Here is a 16,212-nt window from a genome sequence, read left to right on the forward strand (position 1 = left end):
GTGGAGAACAGCAGTCCTAGGCACCCCAACCAGCTCTCCCAACTACAGTGAGTGACTCGGGGCAACTTACTTAATATTCCTGATCCTCATTAATTTATCTGAAAAATCTGGATAATATTAGTACCCACTCCACAGAGTTATTCTGAAATTTAAATGATGTAACGCATGTAAAGTGCTTAGCATGGTATCTGACATACAGAGAGTCCTCAGTGAAGGAAGTACTTTTATTGATGTCCATCAAAGGGTGTTTGCTGATGGGATTCTGTTCCTGCCTTTCCTTCCGCTTCTAAGAGAAGTGTGTGTGTGTGTGTGTGTGTGAGAGAGAGAGAGAGAGAGAGAAAGAAGCTCTCAGAAAGAATCATATACCTTTTAATGTTTGTCTTTAACACTATTTTAAAGATGGCCCACCAGGTTCATGCCATGATGTTGTATAGTAAGAAACATAAGAAGAAATTTAACAAATGCTTCCTCCCTACAGAGAGTTAAAGAACATGAGAAATCAATAGAAACGTAAAACCATCTACCATTGGTATCTTAAGGATACCATTAGGTGGTAAATATTAAATATGTGTAGTTACATAGTTTGTTTTAAATAATATTTAACATAGTATGGGCACAAAACTGAATCGATCTGTGAACAACTCTAACTGTCGTTAACAGTACCTCCTCCCCAAAATAATATGTTACATTAGAGGCCATCTGGATTCTACTTTCCATCCTCAAGCATCTCAACCTCTGCTTTTCTCCTTCCTCCTTCCTTCCTACCAACCCATCCATTCTGCACCATTCTGGGGCAGTTAAAGACTCACACAGCTTAGAGCCCAAGTAATGACTCAGGGAACCACCCAATTTGACGTCTACTTTTTTCCCTCCAGCAGCATCCACAGAAATCAGGAATTCCATCTCTCACTGGAGAGTGACAAATTTTACTCCCTCATCAGGCAATGATTAAAGGAGGGTTGTTATTATCATTATTATTATTATTATTTTATTTTTTTTTTTTTAGTTAGGGACTTGGGACTGCTGCTTTAGCTGGTTTCAGTACATGTGCATGTTTGTAAGAAAGCTGGATTGGGAGAGGAAACCCAACATGATGGTAAGGGAAAAGCTCGATCTTTTGTTTTACCATCACAGTTTTACTCACATGTAAATTCGCGTACTGTGTTTTTTAAATCAGATTTGCTGTGTATTAAATCGAGTTCTGTCTCTGCCAGGTATTGGTCAAACTGAACTGAGTTTTCTTCCCAAATTAGTTGAGTCATGCTTATTAAGACAGAGAGGCCAAATTAGCTCTGTAAAATCAGCTACTGTCTTGTGCAATGCCCAAGCTTGGCTACATCTCAATCGATGGATCAAGTGTTTGCCCACAGCCTTGAATTTCATCTTTCCTCACTCCTTCACTTTTACCCCAGCCATTTCTCAACACTCTACATTCCCTTTTCCTACTAGTGGTGTGCAGGAGCCAGCTTGTACCAGCTGGTGAGAGAAGATTGTTAAATTTTCAGAAATTTTGTGAACCAATTGTTAAACATAGCAGGTATCAAATTATGTAAACTTACAATTAAATAAGTTACATCAAAAACAAAGGGGAGAGACAGTCAAAACCTCATTACTTCCTAACTACTTTACTACATTTTACCATTATCTTTGTTCTTGGAGTTACTTACGTCTGTTGAATGGTGGAAAACCATGGGCTACTGAGCATCTCTTCCCTACTCTGCAGCCGGTGACATTAATGTTGCTATGTGAAATCAAGTCAGAGTAAGATATCTACGGCAGGGAAATCAGCAAATGCTACATATCAGTCTTCAATGTGTTGTTTTGTGCACTGTTTAGACCAGGGGTCTGTAAACTCTGGCCAGGGGCTTGATTTTGTATGACTCTTGAGCAAAGAATGATTTTTTATATTTTAGAGGGCTGTGAAAAATATTCAGAACGTCACTTTGTTTGAGACATTAATATTGTGTTGTGTCAGTCTAGAAGGCAATCAAAGGTCTTTCTGATTTGTTGTGCTATGTCTTCCAGCCAAGATGCGAACCTCCAGCTGGGCTCTTCTTGCTTTCTTCGACCTCCTTCCTGAGAGTGATGAGTCTGGCATTAAGACTTGACTGACAACTGAATTTCATGAAGCACAAGGCAAATGAACCCAATCATCTTGCCACCAGACTCACATTAGCTCCACAGACCCAATGACAGTAAAAATATGTTTTGATTACAAGAAGCATTAGATAAGGCACACACATACACACACACAAATCCTCACATCACAATAGTAAGTGGATATTTGGCAATTATCCAGGTAATTGGATCAATGTAAGTAGCCAGACCATTCTCCATTCCCCTCCAAAAAGTCTGTTTGGGAGCTTAATGATCTACTTTGCCAAAATTAACTGGGTAATTACAGAATCTGCATCCTTTTATTTTTTAAGGGTGAAAATCCATCTCTGTATCATTCTGAAATCCATAAATGTTTGAGAGTTCTTGAAGGAGCTGTCATCATTTAAAGACCAACCTATGAAGTATCAGTTGAATTCTTTAGATGTTTACCAAGATGGTAATTCAATTTCAAAGATGAAAACCAGCAGAAGCAAAATATTTCCGTTGCTCCGACCCCTTTTCCTTTCCCCTGTGTGCCCAGGGTTTTGATACCTGGTATCAGAGTCCCACCATCCCAGTGTAATTTAGGCCCTCGATGTCATCTCCTTCCCCCAGTGGGTTATCCTGTCTCCAGCCTTACCAGTTTTCTACACTGTAGCCAGAATTATCTTTCTGCAAATCAGATGTCACCTCTCTCTTCAATTGCAGCCTGTTGCCTAGAGAATAAACTCCAAGCCCAAAGTCTGGCACGTCCAGAAGCCTCCTAAGCATGCAGCTCCAGTCTATCTAGAGTTGTATCCTTGATGAGTAGGAATCTCCTAAATCAGTGATTCCCAAACTTTAACATACATTAACATCATCTGGGAGCTTTTAAAAATCCTGATGCTCAGGTCACATATCTATCAATTAAATCAGAATGTCTTGGGCTGAAGCTATCATCTGATACCTTAAGTAATGCCAAAACTGTAATAGTATTTTGGTCACCCAGATTGCCTGGAGGACCAGAAACTGTTCTTAGAAATGTTACTTATTTATTTTTATAAATCTATTGTCATAGTAAAGACAGTGTACAGTGATTTGTCTTTGTGTATCTCGTGCATCAAATTTTAAGCTCCTGGAAAGCAGGGTCTGTTTTTAATTTTTTGTCATATTGATGATATTTAGATAGTACTTGGCAGCCTAATAGGAACACAACAAATGTTTGTCAAATCAAAGAACAAATGCATGGACAAATAAATAAATTATACCAAGAGGGAGACATTAAACAGAACAAGGTTTAAGAAGCTTAAAATAAGGAATACTCTTCCTTATTTGAGAAACAAGGCCATTCATGTCATTTTTTAATAAAGCGAATCATTTTAAAGGATGGAGCAGCCCATTTGCCACTGAACTGATCACCACAGGCCTTCATAAATGATCACGGTGGACAGAGCATTGCCTGGTCTAGTCCTGGTCTGTCATTACCCTTTTTATTATGCACTTGATAGATTTCAGATGTTTTACTCGTATTTAATCCTCAACAACAATCCTACAAAGTCAGATTCATTAGAAACTTCATTTTATAGAGAAGGAAACTGAGGTTGACATGGGATAAGGAATGGCCCATACTAGCTGAGCCACATTCAAACCCAGGAAGCTTGTCCTTGCCACAAGGCTGCCAACCAGGCTGTCCAGTGGCTCTCCAACCCAGCAGCAGTTAGACTCATTTTAAGGAGATTTACCAGGGCCCAACCTGAGAGTTTGATTAACTTGTCTGGATGAGCCCTGGCCATTGGTATGTCTTTTCAAAGGCCTTCCAACAATTATAATGTGTAGCCAGGCTTGAGAACGTCTGCTCTAGGCTCTCTCTACTCTTAACTGATGTAACCTCAGAAAAGCCACTTCCTTAGCTTTCTTCCCTACAAAGAAGTGGCTGAAACTACTTATCTTGGTGATAATTCAAGCTGGAATGCCTAGGAATTATCCCTGCCCCTCATCCATCTTTAACCTCAGGCAGGGCAAAGAGGGTCTCCTGGGATCCCCATATGTGGACTTCCAGCCATCCTTCTCCTGGATTTTTTAGCCCCTACTGAAGGGAAACTGGGGCTCTGACAAGCCAGCACTATAGTTTACTTCATGAAATGCAGTGAAGGAGTAAAAGCTGTGTAGCTCCTAAGGAAGAATAAGAAAGAATAAATGTAGCCCAAGGAGTACACCTTGCTAGCCCTACTTGGAGATGGGTTGTTTAGCCCTGGGGAGAAGGGCAGGGTATAGGAGAGGCTACTGACTAGTAAACAAGCCCTTTCCTAGCTGACAGCGGGTCCTCTGCCCTGCCTCAGGGTGACAAGTGTGAAGAAGTAGAGAATACAGTCTGTCCTCTCGGGACATCCTCCCAGGTCGACTCTGCACTCCAGAGGGGCAGGCCATGCCTGTCCTGTTCACTGCAGTAATGTCTCAGCTCCCAGCCCGGTGCCTGTCCCATTATAAGAGCTTATTAAATGTTCACTGAGTGAATACATGATTAAATGCAAAGGCTATCTGACAACTGAATACAGCAATCCTTGCTACCTACTTCACAGGGACCTAGGAGACAGGAACTGCCCCACTTAGTACAAGAGCTCTCCTAGTTTAGACTAATTGTGGCTTATTTGGGTTAAATAAACGTGTTTGTTTTCCTGACATTTTCTTGTTTTCTTATAAAGCCCATATAATTCCTAACAAAAGCAACTAAAACCAAACAATGGATTCAGTGTTTACAGTTCTTTGGAAATGTATTAAAACTTAAGGCCCTCCGAGGCAGCGACCCCGGAACAGTGTGAGACAGGCTGGCTGGGGTCATGGCCACTGCTCCTAGGAGTCTGTAACAGCAGTGAAGGTCAAAGCCCTGTAGAAGGCCACTTATTACCAACAAGAAATGTAGAAAACACCCAGCCCTTTAATCTTCAAATTACTTCAAGGGAAACAAAAAGCAATGCTATCATCAGGCTTTATCCACAGAGGAAGCAGAGTCTTCTTCAGACACTCCTGATTTTAAAACCTCATATGTTATGATTACATCAAAATACTTAAAGTGTTTCAAAGAACTCTTTCAGGAATACTCACAGCAGTTACAAAACTAAACGTCATTATCCTCTATGACAAATAAGAAAAACTGGTCTGGTTTCTACATGATTTCTCCCATAATCACGGAAATAGGTGAAAACCTAGGGATGCTGATCCCTGATCCACAAGGCTAGTACCACTGCCAACCTGCCTCACCTCCCAAGGCAGTCAGTACAGACCCTGAAAGCACTCAAGACTCCTACAGTACACCAGAGTGTAGATCTGTATTTGCATGTTTTATATAGTGCTCCCTGTCCCCGAGTTCCCAAGGATATCCTAGAAATAAATTAGGGGACTGGCAATGGCAATAATGTTAAAAATTAAGAATCACAATCATTAGCAAACTAAAAAGGGGGAGAAATAATTCTGCACTTTGCATTAGTACATTTGTTTACCAAACGCAAGGTGCCTTTATGAATGATAAAGTACTAATTTTTGTTCTGGATGTAAGTGTGACTCTTGTCCAGGGCATAAATCTTGCCCTTATCAAAAGCAATGGCCAATGATAAAACATTGATAGAGCCCCATCTTTGTACCAGGCACTTTATATTCTAAGCACTTCTCATGCATTATTTGATTTAGCTCTCGCAACAACCTGAAGAGGTACGTGCTATTATTGTCCTTATTTTGTGGGTGAAGAAACTGAGGCCCAGAGCTTAACAGAACCCCCAAGATTACATAGCTAGGAGGAGATGAGACCAAGATTTTAGATCCGGGAGTCTCTGACTCCAATACTCGTTCTTCGTCGTTATACTATATTTTCTCCAAAAAAGAAAGACATTATGCCACTATGACCGAATTAAATTCTCTGTAGTTTAGGGATATTGAAGGAATCCCAAATCCCAGAAAAATCAGTCAGTGAAAGTTACTCAGAAATACTTCTGGTCATTAAGGTATCCCCAAAGCACAGGGCCAAAAATATCAGTGACTTAAATGATACTAGAGTAGAAATACAGGTCAAATCCAATTACAGAGGATCTCAAGGGAACATCCAAGCTCTTATGGTACCCTGGAACTTTATTATATTGAACAGTGCCCGTTCCAACTACTAGAGGACTCCTGGATCCTCCCTCCCTTTCTCCAAATTCTGGTACTTGTCTCTACATCACAATTTAACCCTTGATTATATATTATGTTTTATTGTTCACCATTTTTTCATGTATGCTTAGCTTTGTCTCAATTAGATTTTAAGATCCTTAAGAATAAAACTGGGTTTCATACTTTGTTGCCCTTTCTAATTTATTATGTGCTGACAATGTGCACAAACTGGGTGCCTACTGATATAAGTTATTTACTGATTTGTTTAACAAATATACCAATGTTCAGCAAACTTCCTGAAAAAGAACTGAGAGTAAATATTTTAGGCTTCGCAGGTCATCTGGTTTCCACTGCAGCCACTCAACTGTGCTGTTTTAAGGTGCGAGCAGCCCTCTGGCTGTCTATCAATACATTGAGCCTGACTGTGCCCCACTAAAACTTTATTTATGAAACAGGCAGAGGGCCAGATTTGGCCTGTGGGCTATAGTTTGTCAACTCAATACAGAGTATATAAGATAGGCTTGAGGGTCCAGGCTGGGAGATGTTTTGAAATCTCAGCATTCTATCAGCAGCTTCTATGCTTCCCCTCTGGCCTCTAGCCCATTTTAGAGTCCTAGCTCCTGACCAAGCCAAGTGTCTTTCCAAAGCCTCTTACCTTGGACTTCAGTTTAGTTCAGCACAATATTTTGCTGTTCATTTTCCTTTGGGGCTTCACACATCAGTTTAAAAAGAGAAAAATCAATCACAAAGTGAAGAGCTGACATGGTAGCTTGCATCGATAATAAGTAATCATAAAATTCTTCAACTGTATTCCATCTAGGAGTCCCGGACACTTTTTTTCTGACCGCTTCCTATAGACTGCCATGTAAATCATCAAGGTAACTTGAAATATGCATTTCACCTGGATTAAAAATCTGCAGGGAGAGCTGATCACCCCTGGCAGTAGGCCACCTAAAGGGTAGTAAAGATAAACATCCCTTCCTCCCAACAGTGACTGCTTCCCTCTGAGAAGGAAAGAGCACAATGAATGAAGGAAGACACCCTTTCTCTTTCTTGATTAAAACATTCAGCCCTTAGTTTTGACATAATGTTATAAGTCCTTAACGGGCTGCTATTTTGACCTAATTTCAATGCACATCAAACAGATTGGTCATTATTGTTTCTGGGCTCATCTACGTGTTTGTAAAGAAAGCTGCATTTGAGATGAATGGAGGTGGTTCAATAGACAGCCATGCAATCTGGAATGGGGAAGCATCCTTCTAATTCAATCACTTTATCCACAGAGAAGTGAAGTGGCTTGCCTAGAACAGTGGACTCTACCCAAATCAAATAATCCTGAGGTCATCCCTCTATGGTGTTGCTGCTACCACAGTGAACCGGCTAGCACCACACACACCTAGGTAACGTGAGAGCCAACTTTTGCTGTCCTAATGTGCAATCCACTAGCAACCCCCCACACCCCCACTCTGCCCCAGGACAAAACTCCTTTATGTGAAATCGGCCACATCCGATAACAGCTTCCTGAATCACATGATGCAGAGCTGCCTGTGTTTGCAGAGCCAGGGCAGATGGTCTATGCAACGTCCATGGTCCCTTCCACAGCGCACTTGTAAACAGGGAGATTTGTCTTCTGCCATCCCAATGCGCCCTTTCCACATCTTGCTCCCCCTCCCTCTTAGCGCTCAGGTGCTGAGACTCACAGACTTTAGTTATCACAGTGGTCATTGTATTTTAAGCCTATAATCTCTTCATGTGGAATTAAAGGCACTTCCTCATGTTTTAGTATGTTCCTGGCATTGAGAAGCAACTGGAAAGACATGTTTCGTGTAGAGGTCCTCTACACCCACTAAGCCTGACAATGAGGTAAAGTGAATAGGTTTAGTGGGACTGGCAGAAAGAGGCAAAGTGAGATTAGAAAAGAATGTATATTTGCGGTCTCCCCAGTCCAAAGAGCTCCAATGACCCCAGGTCCACTCCAGGCCAGTTTAGCAGAGGCTTAATCCAGGCAGCAGCTGGGCCCAGATTGGAGAAATTCAGGCTTGAGCAAAGGCTCACCCAACAGGCCCCTTTCTTCCCCACATCTGCCCCTTCTCATTCTGCTCCAAGGCTCTCTGATGGCTGTTTCACATCTTAACTGCTTTGCAATCTCATGGAACACAGACCTCTGTCTCCTATATTATTTCTTCCTCTGTGAAGTTTCTGATAAGTATGTTTTAGCTCACATTTTCCATCTTATAAAAATCCTGGGAATGAACTGCCTTGGGAATTAATGAGCTCCTTGTCACACAGAACTTTGTTGAGGTGAACTGAGCATTGGCTAGGTAACTGGACAAGAAGGATCCTTCCGGGCTTCTATTAGAAATAATAGTACAGGGGCGCCTGGGTGGCTCAGTCAGTTGAGCATCTGACTCTTGGTTTTGGCTCAAGTCATGATCTCAGGGTCCTGGGATAGAACCCCGTGTTGGGCTCTGCACTCAGCAGGGAGTCCGCTTGTCTCCCTCTCTCTCTCTGCACCACCCCCCCATGCCCCGCCCCCCCCACTCAAGCACACGCTCTCTCTCTAAAATAAATAAATAAATCTTTTAAAAAAAAAGAAATAATAATAACAATGATGAAAATGCTAATGATGATGTAGTTATAATAATAATAATAAGTTTTTTCATTTGCAAAACATTTGATTGCAAATTTTTTTCAAGTTCGCTTTCTAACTTGATCTCATTTATCCCACAAAATTGGTAGGACAGATAAGTTAGGATCCCCAAGTTAAAGGTGAGGTCACTTGTTGAAGGTCACATAGATAAAAAGAGGTTAAAGTGGTTTCCCTTTCTAAAGGGTGACTCTTCCACTGTATACTGCTGCCTACAAAAGAAATGAACCATGCACTGAAAACAACTGATAAGAAGCTTCAAACCATTTTCCGCCACTAGGAGAAAAAGGGCTTTCATTAATTCTTAACTTCTATCATCTTTTAGTACAAAATTCCTAGCAAAAAGGATGATTCATACAGGTAGCACAAGCAAACCATCAGAGGTTGTTTAAGTCGTTTTAGAATCACAAACTCTTAGGGTGCATCCTGGAAGCTCCTCTTTCCCCTCCATTTCAACACATCCTACTCTAGGACAAATGCAAATCTTAGAGGTCATTTACACAACAAACAAAAGAGTACTAGTAAAGCAGACTGTGTATTTATGTTTCAGATTGTTATGCCATAAGAAGTCAGTTTATATTTGTATACAAGCATTCATACCTAGCTACAAAACCAAACATTTTTCAGTTACATCCCTATTTTCAAACAACTGAGGCATACCATGTTCCCACAATTACCTTGATGGATTAGGTGGTGAATTTTATCTTAGTCATTGCAATGGTATAAAAATCATAGACCTGGACATTATTTTTTTTATCATACTACAAACTTGTTTTAAATTCTGGTATACAACTTTAAATACCAAGTGTTAGCACATGTTTTATCTCATAATGACAACTATAAAATCATCATGAAACCCCAAAGTCATGAATAGCTATTCAAGGTATCATAATGAGACTTCCAGAAACACAGTGGAAGTATGCCAGCAATGTGGAAGCCAGTGGAAGTTAATGTGATGTGGATTAAATAAGAATTAGCCTATTGTAAATGGTCTTTTACTAACATAGAGCCTGCAACTTAGTATGTTTGGATAAGTAATAATGACATGATTTTACACAGGTTATTCAAGTAGAAAGTAGGCAGAAGTCTGTCTTCATCCTAGAAGGATGGAGCTTTAAGAATTTGGGGAAAAATAATTTTTTAAAAAGACAACAAAGCTCTGTGGGCCAGGAGATGAACAATATGGCAACGCTGAAATCACTGCGAAGTTATGTATCCTTTTTTCTGTGTGGTTTATAATCCTCAAGGTTTTTCCCTTTTTTTTCCTTACAATATAGAAAGTTAAAAAAAAAGAACTTTCCATTTTTTCCTATCTTCCTTAGAATGTAAATTCTGAAAGATCAGGACTTGCTATTGTATGCTCTTTTATCCCAACTCGGATTTCAGTATTCTATGTCACAAGCTCTTAAAAAAAAAAAAAAAAAGACATTAAATGAGTAAATTCAACTAACTCATGGTGTAGTTCAACAGAATAAGCATTTACTAAATCTCTATTCACAAGGCATTGGACTAACTACTAGGGAGCCAACTAGGGTATCTATGTTTTCTGAAATATTGGGAAAGGTAGACTTTGCCCATAGGACCCAAGACTCAAAGGTAAATTCCTTTACAAAAGAAATGATAAACGTTTGCTAAAAGACTTTAACAAAAATGTACATCCAGTTATGCATGTTTTAGACTGACAACATTCCCATTCTCCGAAGGTTTAAAAACCAAATCCCTCATCACGGACTTTCTAAATGCCCGCTGATCTCACTCAGACAAGACTGAGTACTGAAAAGCTGTCCAACTCCTGGTAGTGGATACATGTTTTCTAAACTTCTATTTCTCACTTGAAAACTCAAAAATTATCATTGGCAACAATAATTGTCCTTGTTTTCCTGGAAGTGACAGATGCACATTATTTATTTTCGAAAAAATGTCTATCGAATACTTGTCTGAATAACCATAGTTTGTCCATCTTTCTGTCAAGTAAAAATAGTGTCCCGTGAAAATAAAAATACTAGTTCAGCTTGCAACTCAAGCACAGAAGTGTTTTCCTAGAGACAAATATATGGTACTCCGGTATTCAGCACATGTGCTTATTTTTTCTTATTTTTTTATTTTTTTCTTATATTTATCTTTTTATCTTATCTTTTCTTATATTTTTATTTTTTTTCACACAGAATTTAAAAAGTGTGGGGCCCCTGTGTGACTCAGTTGGTTGAGCCACCGACTCTTGGTTTCGGCTGAGGTCCTGATCTCAGGGTGGGGAGACCCAGGCAGGTCCGGCTCTGGGCTCCGCTCGGAGTCATGCTTCAGATTCTCTCCCTCTGTCCTTCCTCCACTCACACACGCACTCGCTCTCTCGCTCCCAAAAAATAAATCTTTAAAAAGTGAACCAAAGAGCTGAACTCTAATAAAACTAATAATTTTTACTGCTTTATGGAGAACACTCTCAAGTGACGCTTTTACCGCGGTAACCCGCTTTGAATCACTCTAAGACGCCTGAACTTTTACTCGCCATTGTTTTTGCACTATCAGTGCACACATCAACACAGCGAAAGAGGCAAATAAATCTTAGCATGGTCATGAAAATGGTTTTGACACGGTAGACCCCTGAAAGGGTCTCAGGAATTCTCAGGGGGTTCGAGAACCACACTTTGAGAACCACTGGGTATTTGTACATACAGAAATCACGGTTCCCTTTCTCTTCAGTTAATTAATTCTTGAAGTTTATTGTTATAGGTTTGATCACTGAGCGTCAAAGAAAAGACACTCCAAAGCGTCGAACACATCCAAGAGATACACCCCGTCGCGCGTGCAGCTCCAAGGCTCGCGTAGGAAGAAAACAGCGTTTGGGGAGGAGGACCCGGATTCAGACCTCCAGCCCGGGCTTGCGGTTGCCCCCGGCAACGATCGTCGGGGGAGGGAGTGCGGCCATCGATTAGTAATGTCTGGCGTCCGTCACCGGACGTGGGGGCGGGGGCATGGCTGGAGAAGGAAGGCCTCCCCGGACTTGCGGTCGCCGCGTGTTTTCGGTTGCGAGGCGGCTCGTTCGTTCTGCGATCTATTGAGAGTGGCTTCCGACAGCCCTGGGTTGATGTCGGGGAGGGAGGGAAGATGGCGGCCGTGGCGGCGGGCGGCCTGGTGGGGAAGGGGCGCGACATCAGCCTGGCGGCCTTGCAGCGCCACGACCCCTATATCAACCGCATCGTGGACGTGGCCAGCCAGGTGGCTCTGTACACTTTCGGCCATCGGGCCAACGAGTGGGTGCGTGCGGACGCGACGGGGCCGTGCAGGCAGGGGGAGGGTGGGGACGGGGTCGTCAGACTCGGGGCTCCAGAACCCAGTGAGGGGGAGGAGACGGTGACGCCCTGGAGGTGGATGGAGGTGGATGGTGGTGGATCGCGGCCTGAGGCCGAAGTTGTGGCAACTGGACCCCTGGGCCGGGGGTTTTGGGGAAGAGGGAGGCCGCTCTGAGAAGCCACCTGAAGTTGGGGAAAGGACTTAAATATCTACGATACCCCACGTGGGGAGACCGGGCCGATCAGGGACGGGACCCGGAGAGCTGAAGGAAGGAGGGGGCTTGATGATTTGAGGCCGGAAGACTGATGTACTCCGAGAAAGTAAAGCGGGATTCTGTTACAGTGAAACGTGGCTGCAGGGGAGGCGGGGTAGGGAGGAATGAAAAAGCCGAGTTATGGTTCTGGAACATCAGTCTTAGATGGGACGAAGAGAAGTCAAACCTTGATAGAAGGGAAGAAATTGAACTTGTGAACTCAGGAAATACACCAAGAAAAGAGCAAACATCGGGAAATAGAGGACAAAATGGGGGCTGGGTCTAACACTTCGAAGGGGGCTGACGCTCTTGGAAAGGTCATTACACTACAGCCTACCAAGACCAAAATGAGTTTGAAATTTGAGTCCATTTGGGAGCCGAATTATTTAGTGCACTTCTCAAAACAGAAACCCAATAAATAGCAATGGGATGAAATTTAATTTTCCTCACAATTACAATGGGGTAGGAGCATAAGACACTTGAGTCTTTTGCAGGAATTACTGCGTGTGATTCTGTAACCCACCCACTTGAATAGAGAGAGATGTAATTTTTCTTTTCCTCGTTAATGATTTTTGTCCCAAATAATAATCCATCCATTATATAACCATCCATCATTTTAAAATAAGTTAGAAAACAGTGTAAAGAACGGAGGGTGGATGAATGGATTTCAGGTGATTTTTTTTTTTTAATGTATTCTCCAAGACATCAAAATTCAATCAAGGAAAACATGCATATTGAACAAATTCATATATTTTTTAACATTTACATAGCCTGTCTCTCTAGTCTAGTGTGGACCTTGAGCAGTCTGTAATAAAAAATTCACCTGAAAATCATTAACAAAAATAAAAAGATTAAAAAGGAGGTCCTAAAATGGGAGAGAAGAAAATAGTTTTGCCCTAAGTTCTTAAGTGAGGAAATTTGCTAGAACAGAGCAAGGAATTTCGGCCTGTACTCCTAGTTGTCAAGCAGAAAAGGAAAACGGAGATATCTTCAATATTCACCATTATGTAATAGAAAGTATACCACTTGGTCAGCAGAGAGGTTATCTCCTACTAATTTTCAGGGGAATTTGTCACCTGGGTCTTTATATAAAGGACATTGAGCAATGTACTGGATGATTTCATCAATGGCAATTTAGGAAAAATACAAAGATATTCTACATATTGTATTGCTATTATACTGCTCTACAAAAAAAATGCCAAAGGCATAATGTGTTAATTCTGTCAAGGTAATCTTGTAGGAGATAAAGGATCAGGGATGTACAGTAATGTGAGCCTACTTGACAGTGGGATTAGAGTCTGGAGAATCTTGAGAAATTGTTAACATGTAGAGGAAAGAATTCCTCTTGGAAAACAATTGTCTCCTATAAGCTTTTGACAGGATCTCTGTGATAGATACCTGTTCAAATAGTTAGAGGTTTATTAGATAGCCAGTGAAGTCCTTCTAAAGCCTCATCAAAAGGCAGAAGTGTCACAATGCATTATTTACAGGAGTTATGTTTTCCTGCTTCCTGGACTTGTTGCCTTCAGACAGGGCATAATTCATTCAGTAAAAGGTCATTCTTTCAAAGTACTAATCTTCAAGGCTGTGGTAGCCAGAAAAAAGAGACCTAGTTAGATGCAGAGCAGTTGCTGAGGCTAAACAGTTTGTCACCACCGTCTCCATATGCCATCACTCAGGGCCTCTGGATGTGAGCCTTTTGAACATAAACCTACTGAATTATAAAGAACATTCTTGAGATTGGTGGTGAAAGTATATGCAAGAAAGCAGATGGAAGGTAAAGGAGGGGAATTCTTACTACACTAAAATAGATGAAGAATGACTTCAGGCAACGGTGCAGGAGATACTAGGAATGAAGGGTAGACAGAAAATGAGGTGCTTGAAGGAAGGATTAAGAAAGATTATGTCATGACCGGAATAGGAATTTAAGATCTAGAACTACTTCCCATTCATTATCTGGAGACTTCTCCCCCAAAATACCTACATGTCATTTGAAGAATATATTTTCACTTCTTAGTCCTTAGAGTAGTGGTTCATAGCTAGTTTTGATTTTGTCTCCAGAGAACTTTTGGCAGTATGACCAAAATTTTTGGTCGTCACACTAACAGGGAACATACCACTGGCATCCAAAGGATAGAGGCCAGGGATGCTGTAAAATATCCTACACATAGGATAAGCCCCCATGACAAAGATTTATCTGGTCCCAAATGTCAAAAGTGCTGAGCTTGAGAAACTGCCTTAGTGTGACTATTGTCCTGTTTCTAGCTGGTGTTCTAAGTTTCCTGTGTATCAAAATCACTTGGGAGTTTTGAAAAGTGTAACCTGCCAGATCAGTATCTCTGGATGTGAAGTCCAGGCATTGCTGTTTGTTAAAGACTTCATAGGTGACTTAGATGCTATGTGCATGATTGAGAGAGAAAGGTTTATGGGGATAAATGGAGACCTACTTTTTCATTGTATTAACATAGATAATTAGTAATATAGAGCTTGCTTTGGGTTGTTTCAAAAGTGTCAAATACTGTGCCATCCCAATAATTTGCCAACTAGCACTATTTTATATTCCATCATCTTATTTTAAATTTTGAACTGCTTAATTTTTTAATACATGTTAGATTTTATAATAGAGTGTAATATTAAATCATTAAATTGTACTTTTAAAATTTTAGCTAAAATTCCCCAGAACTATAAACTAATAATTTAACAAAGAAGTCCTCCTTGGCTGGAGGACCTAAGGAGGATCTAATAAAATCTTGTTCTAACTATACCGCAGAACCCCAACCCTGAGCTTTGCCCAGAAAGAAAAAAAAATCTGGTTACCCTTGGATCTGGAGGCACCAGGAAAATGCATGAATGTGAGCTGTTTCAGCCTTGATAGATCAGAATTTACATTTCCAAAGCCCCTTTTATCCATGTGTAATAGACCACTTAAAATATGTTTTTGTTTTTTTAATCAGAAGATCACAGTGGTATAGGCTAGTTATCTCTTTTCAGTGTAGAAACTGAGACATAGAATAATAAACTAGTTAGCCCAGTATGACCTGGCAAGAACCCCACTCCAGGTATTCGTAATCAAGATTTATGAAATCCCCTATACACTTTAGTGGTGATGACAATGCTCCTGGTGGGCAAAGTACGGAGTGGATTTTGTTTGGTGCAGACTTTCCCAGTTATGGGTCTGGATCCCAAGGAAAACTCTCCAAAGATGTTGCTTGATGTTCATTGTACAGGGAGACCGGGTCTGTGGTATTGGGCTGTGGGAGTCTGGCCCCTAGCTAGTCAGGGGAAGTTCAAACTTTATTTAAAGACCTGTTGCAATTGAAGATGGCCACAAATTCTTTCACACTTTTCAATCAAAAACTGGGGTCCATTACCTTGAGGGCACTATGCTAAGTGAAATAAGTCAGAGAAAGTTACTAATACTGTTTGAACTCACTAATATGTGGAATCAAAAAAAAAAAAAAAATGGCTTGTTACAAGTTGGAGGAGAATTTCAGGAGAAACATGCCTTTTACATTTCTGATTCTGGATTTTTCAAAACTAAAATTGGGCATTAAGGTCTTTTTTTTTTTTTTTTTTTTAAGAAAAGGTAATTTCCATTGCTACTTCATGGAGGAAGAAGGGAAACAGTCATAAGCTATTAGCTATATGTGTACTGATCCATAGAAGCAGGTTTGGATCGCTAAGATAAAACAGTCTAAGATCAAATACTGGAAGACAGGAAAGTGTTTTGGCCTTGGAGCAAGTGGTCCTCACGATGCACCTAGACTCTTCTCCAGTTCCTTAATCTGTATCTCTGTTTCAGCTTCTT

General features: G+C 40.9%; 1 protein-coding gene across 2 annotated transcripts in view; it reads left to right on the forward strand.

Annotated features, from left to right (window-relative positions):
- The first annotated feature begins 11,879 nt into the window (after positions 1 to 11,879).
- The window catches only part of DCP1B (decapping mRNA 1B), a 55,271-nt gene continuing 50,938 nt past the window's right edge, over positions 11,880 to 16,212 (forward strand). For both annotated transcript variants that reach the window (XM_032390792.1, XM_032390793.1), the window contains exon 1: positions 11,880 to 12,115. In XM_032390792.1, coding sequence (XP_032246683.1) covers positions 11,966 to 12,115 — 150 coding nt within the window. In that variant the 5' untranslated portion in view covers positions 11,880 to 11,965. The remainder of the gene's footprint in view (positions 12,116 to 16,212) is intronic.

This window comes from Phoca vitulina, unplaced genomic scaffold (genome assembly GCF_004348235.1).
Source record: "Phoca vitulina isolate PV1807 unplaced genomic scaffold, GSC_HSeal_1.0 scaffold59, whole genome shotgun sequence".
In the NCBI taxonomy this organism is placed as follows: domain Eukaryota; kingdom Metazoa; phylum Chordata; class Mammalia; order Carnivora; family Phocidae; genus Phoca; species Phoca vitulina.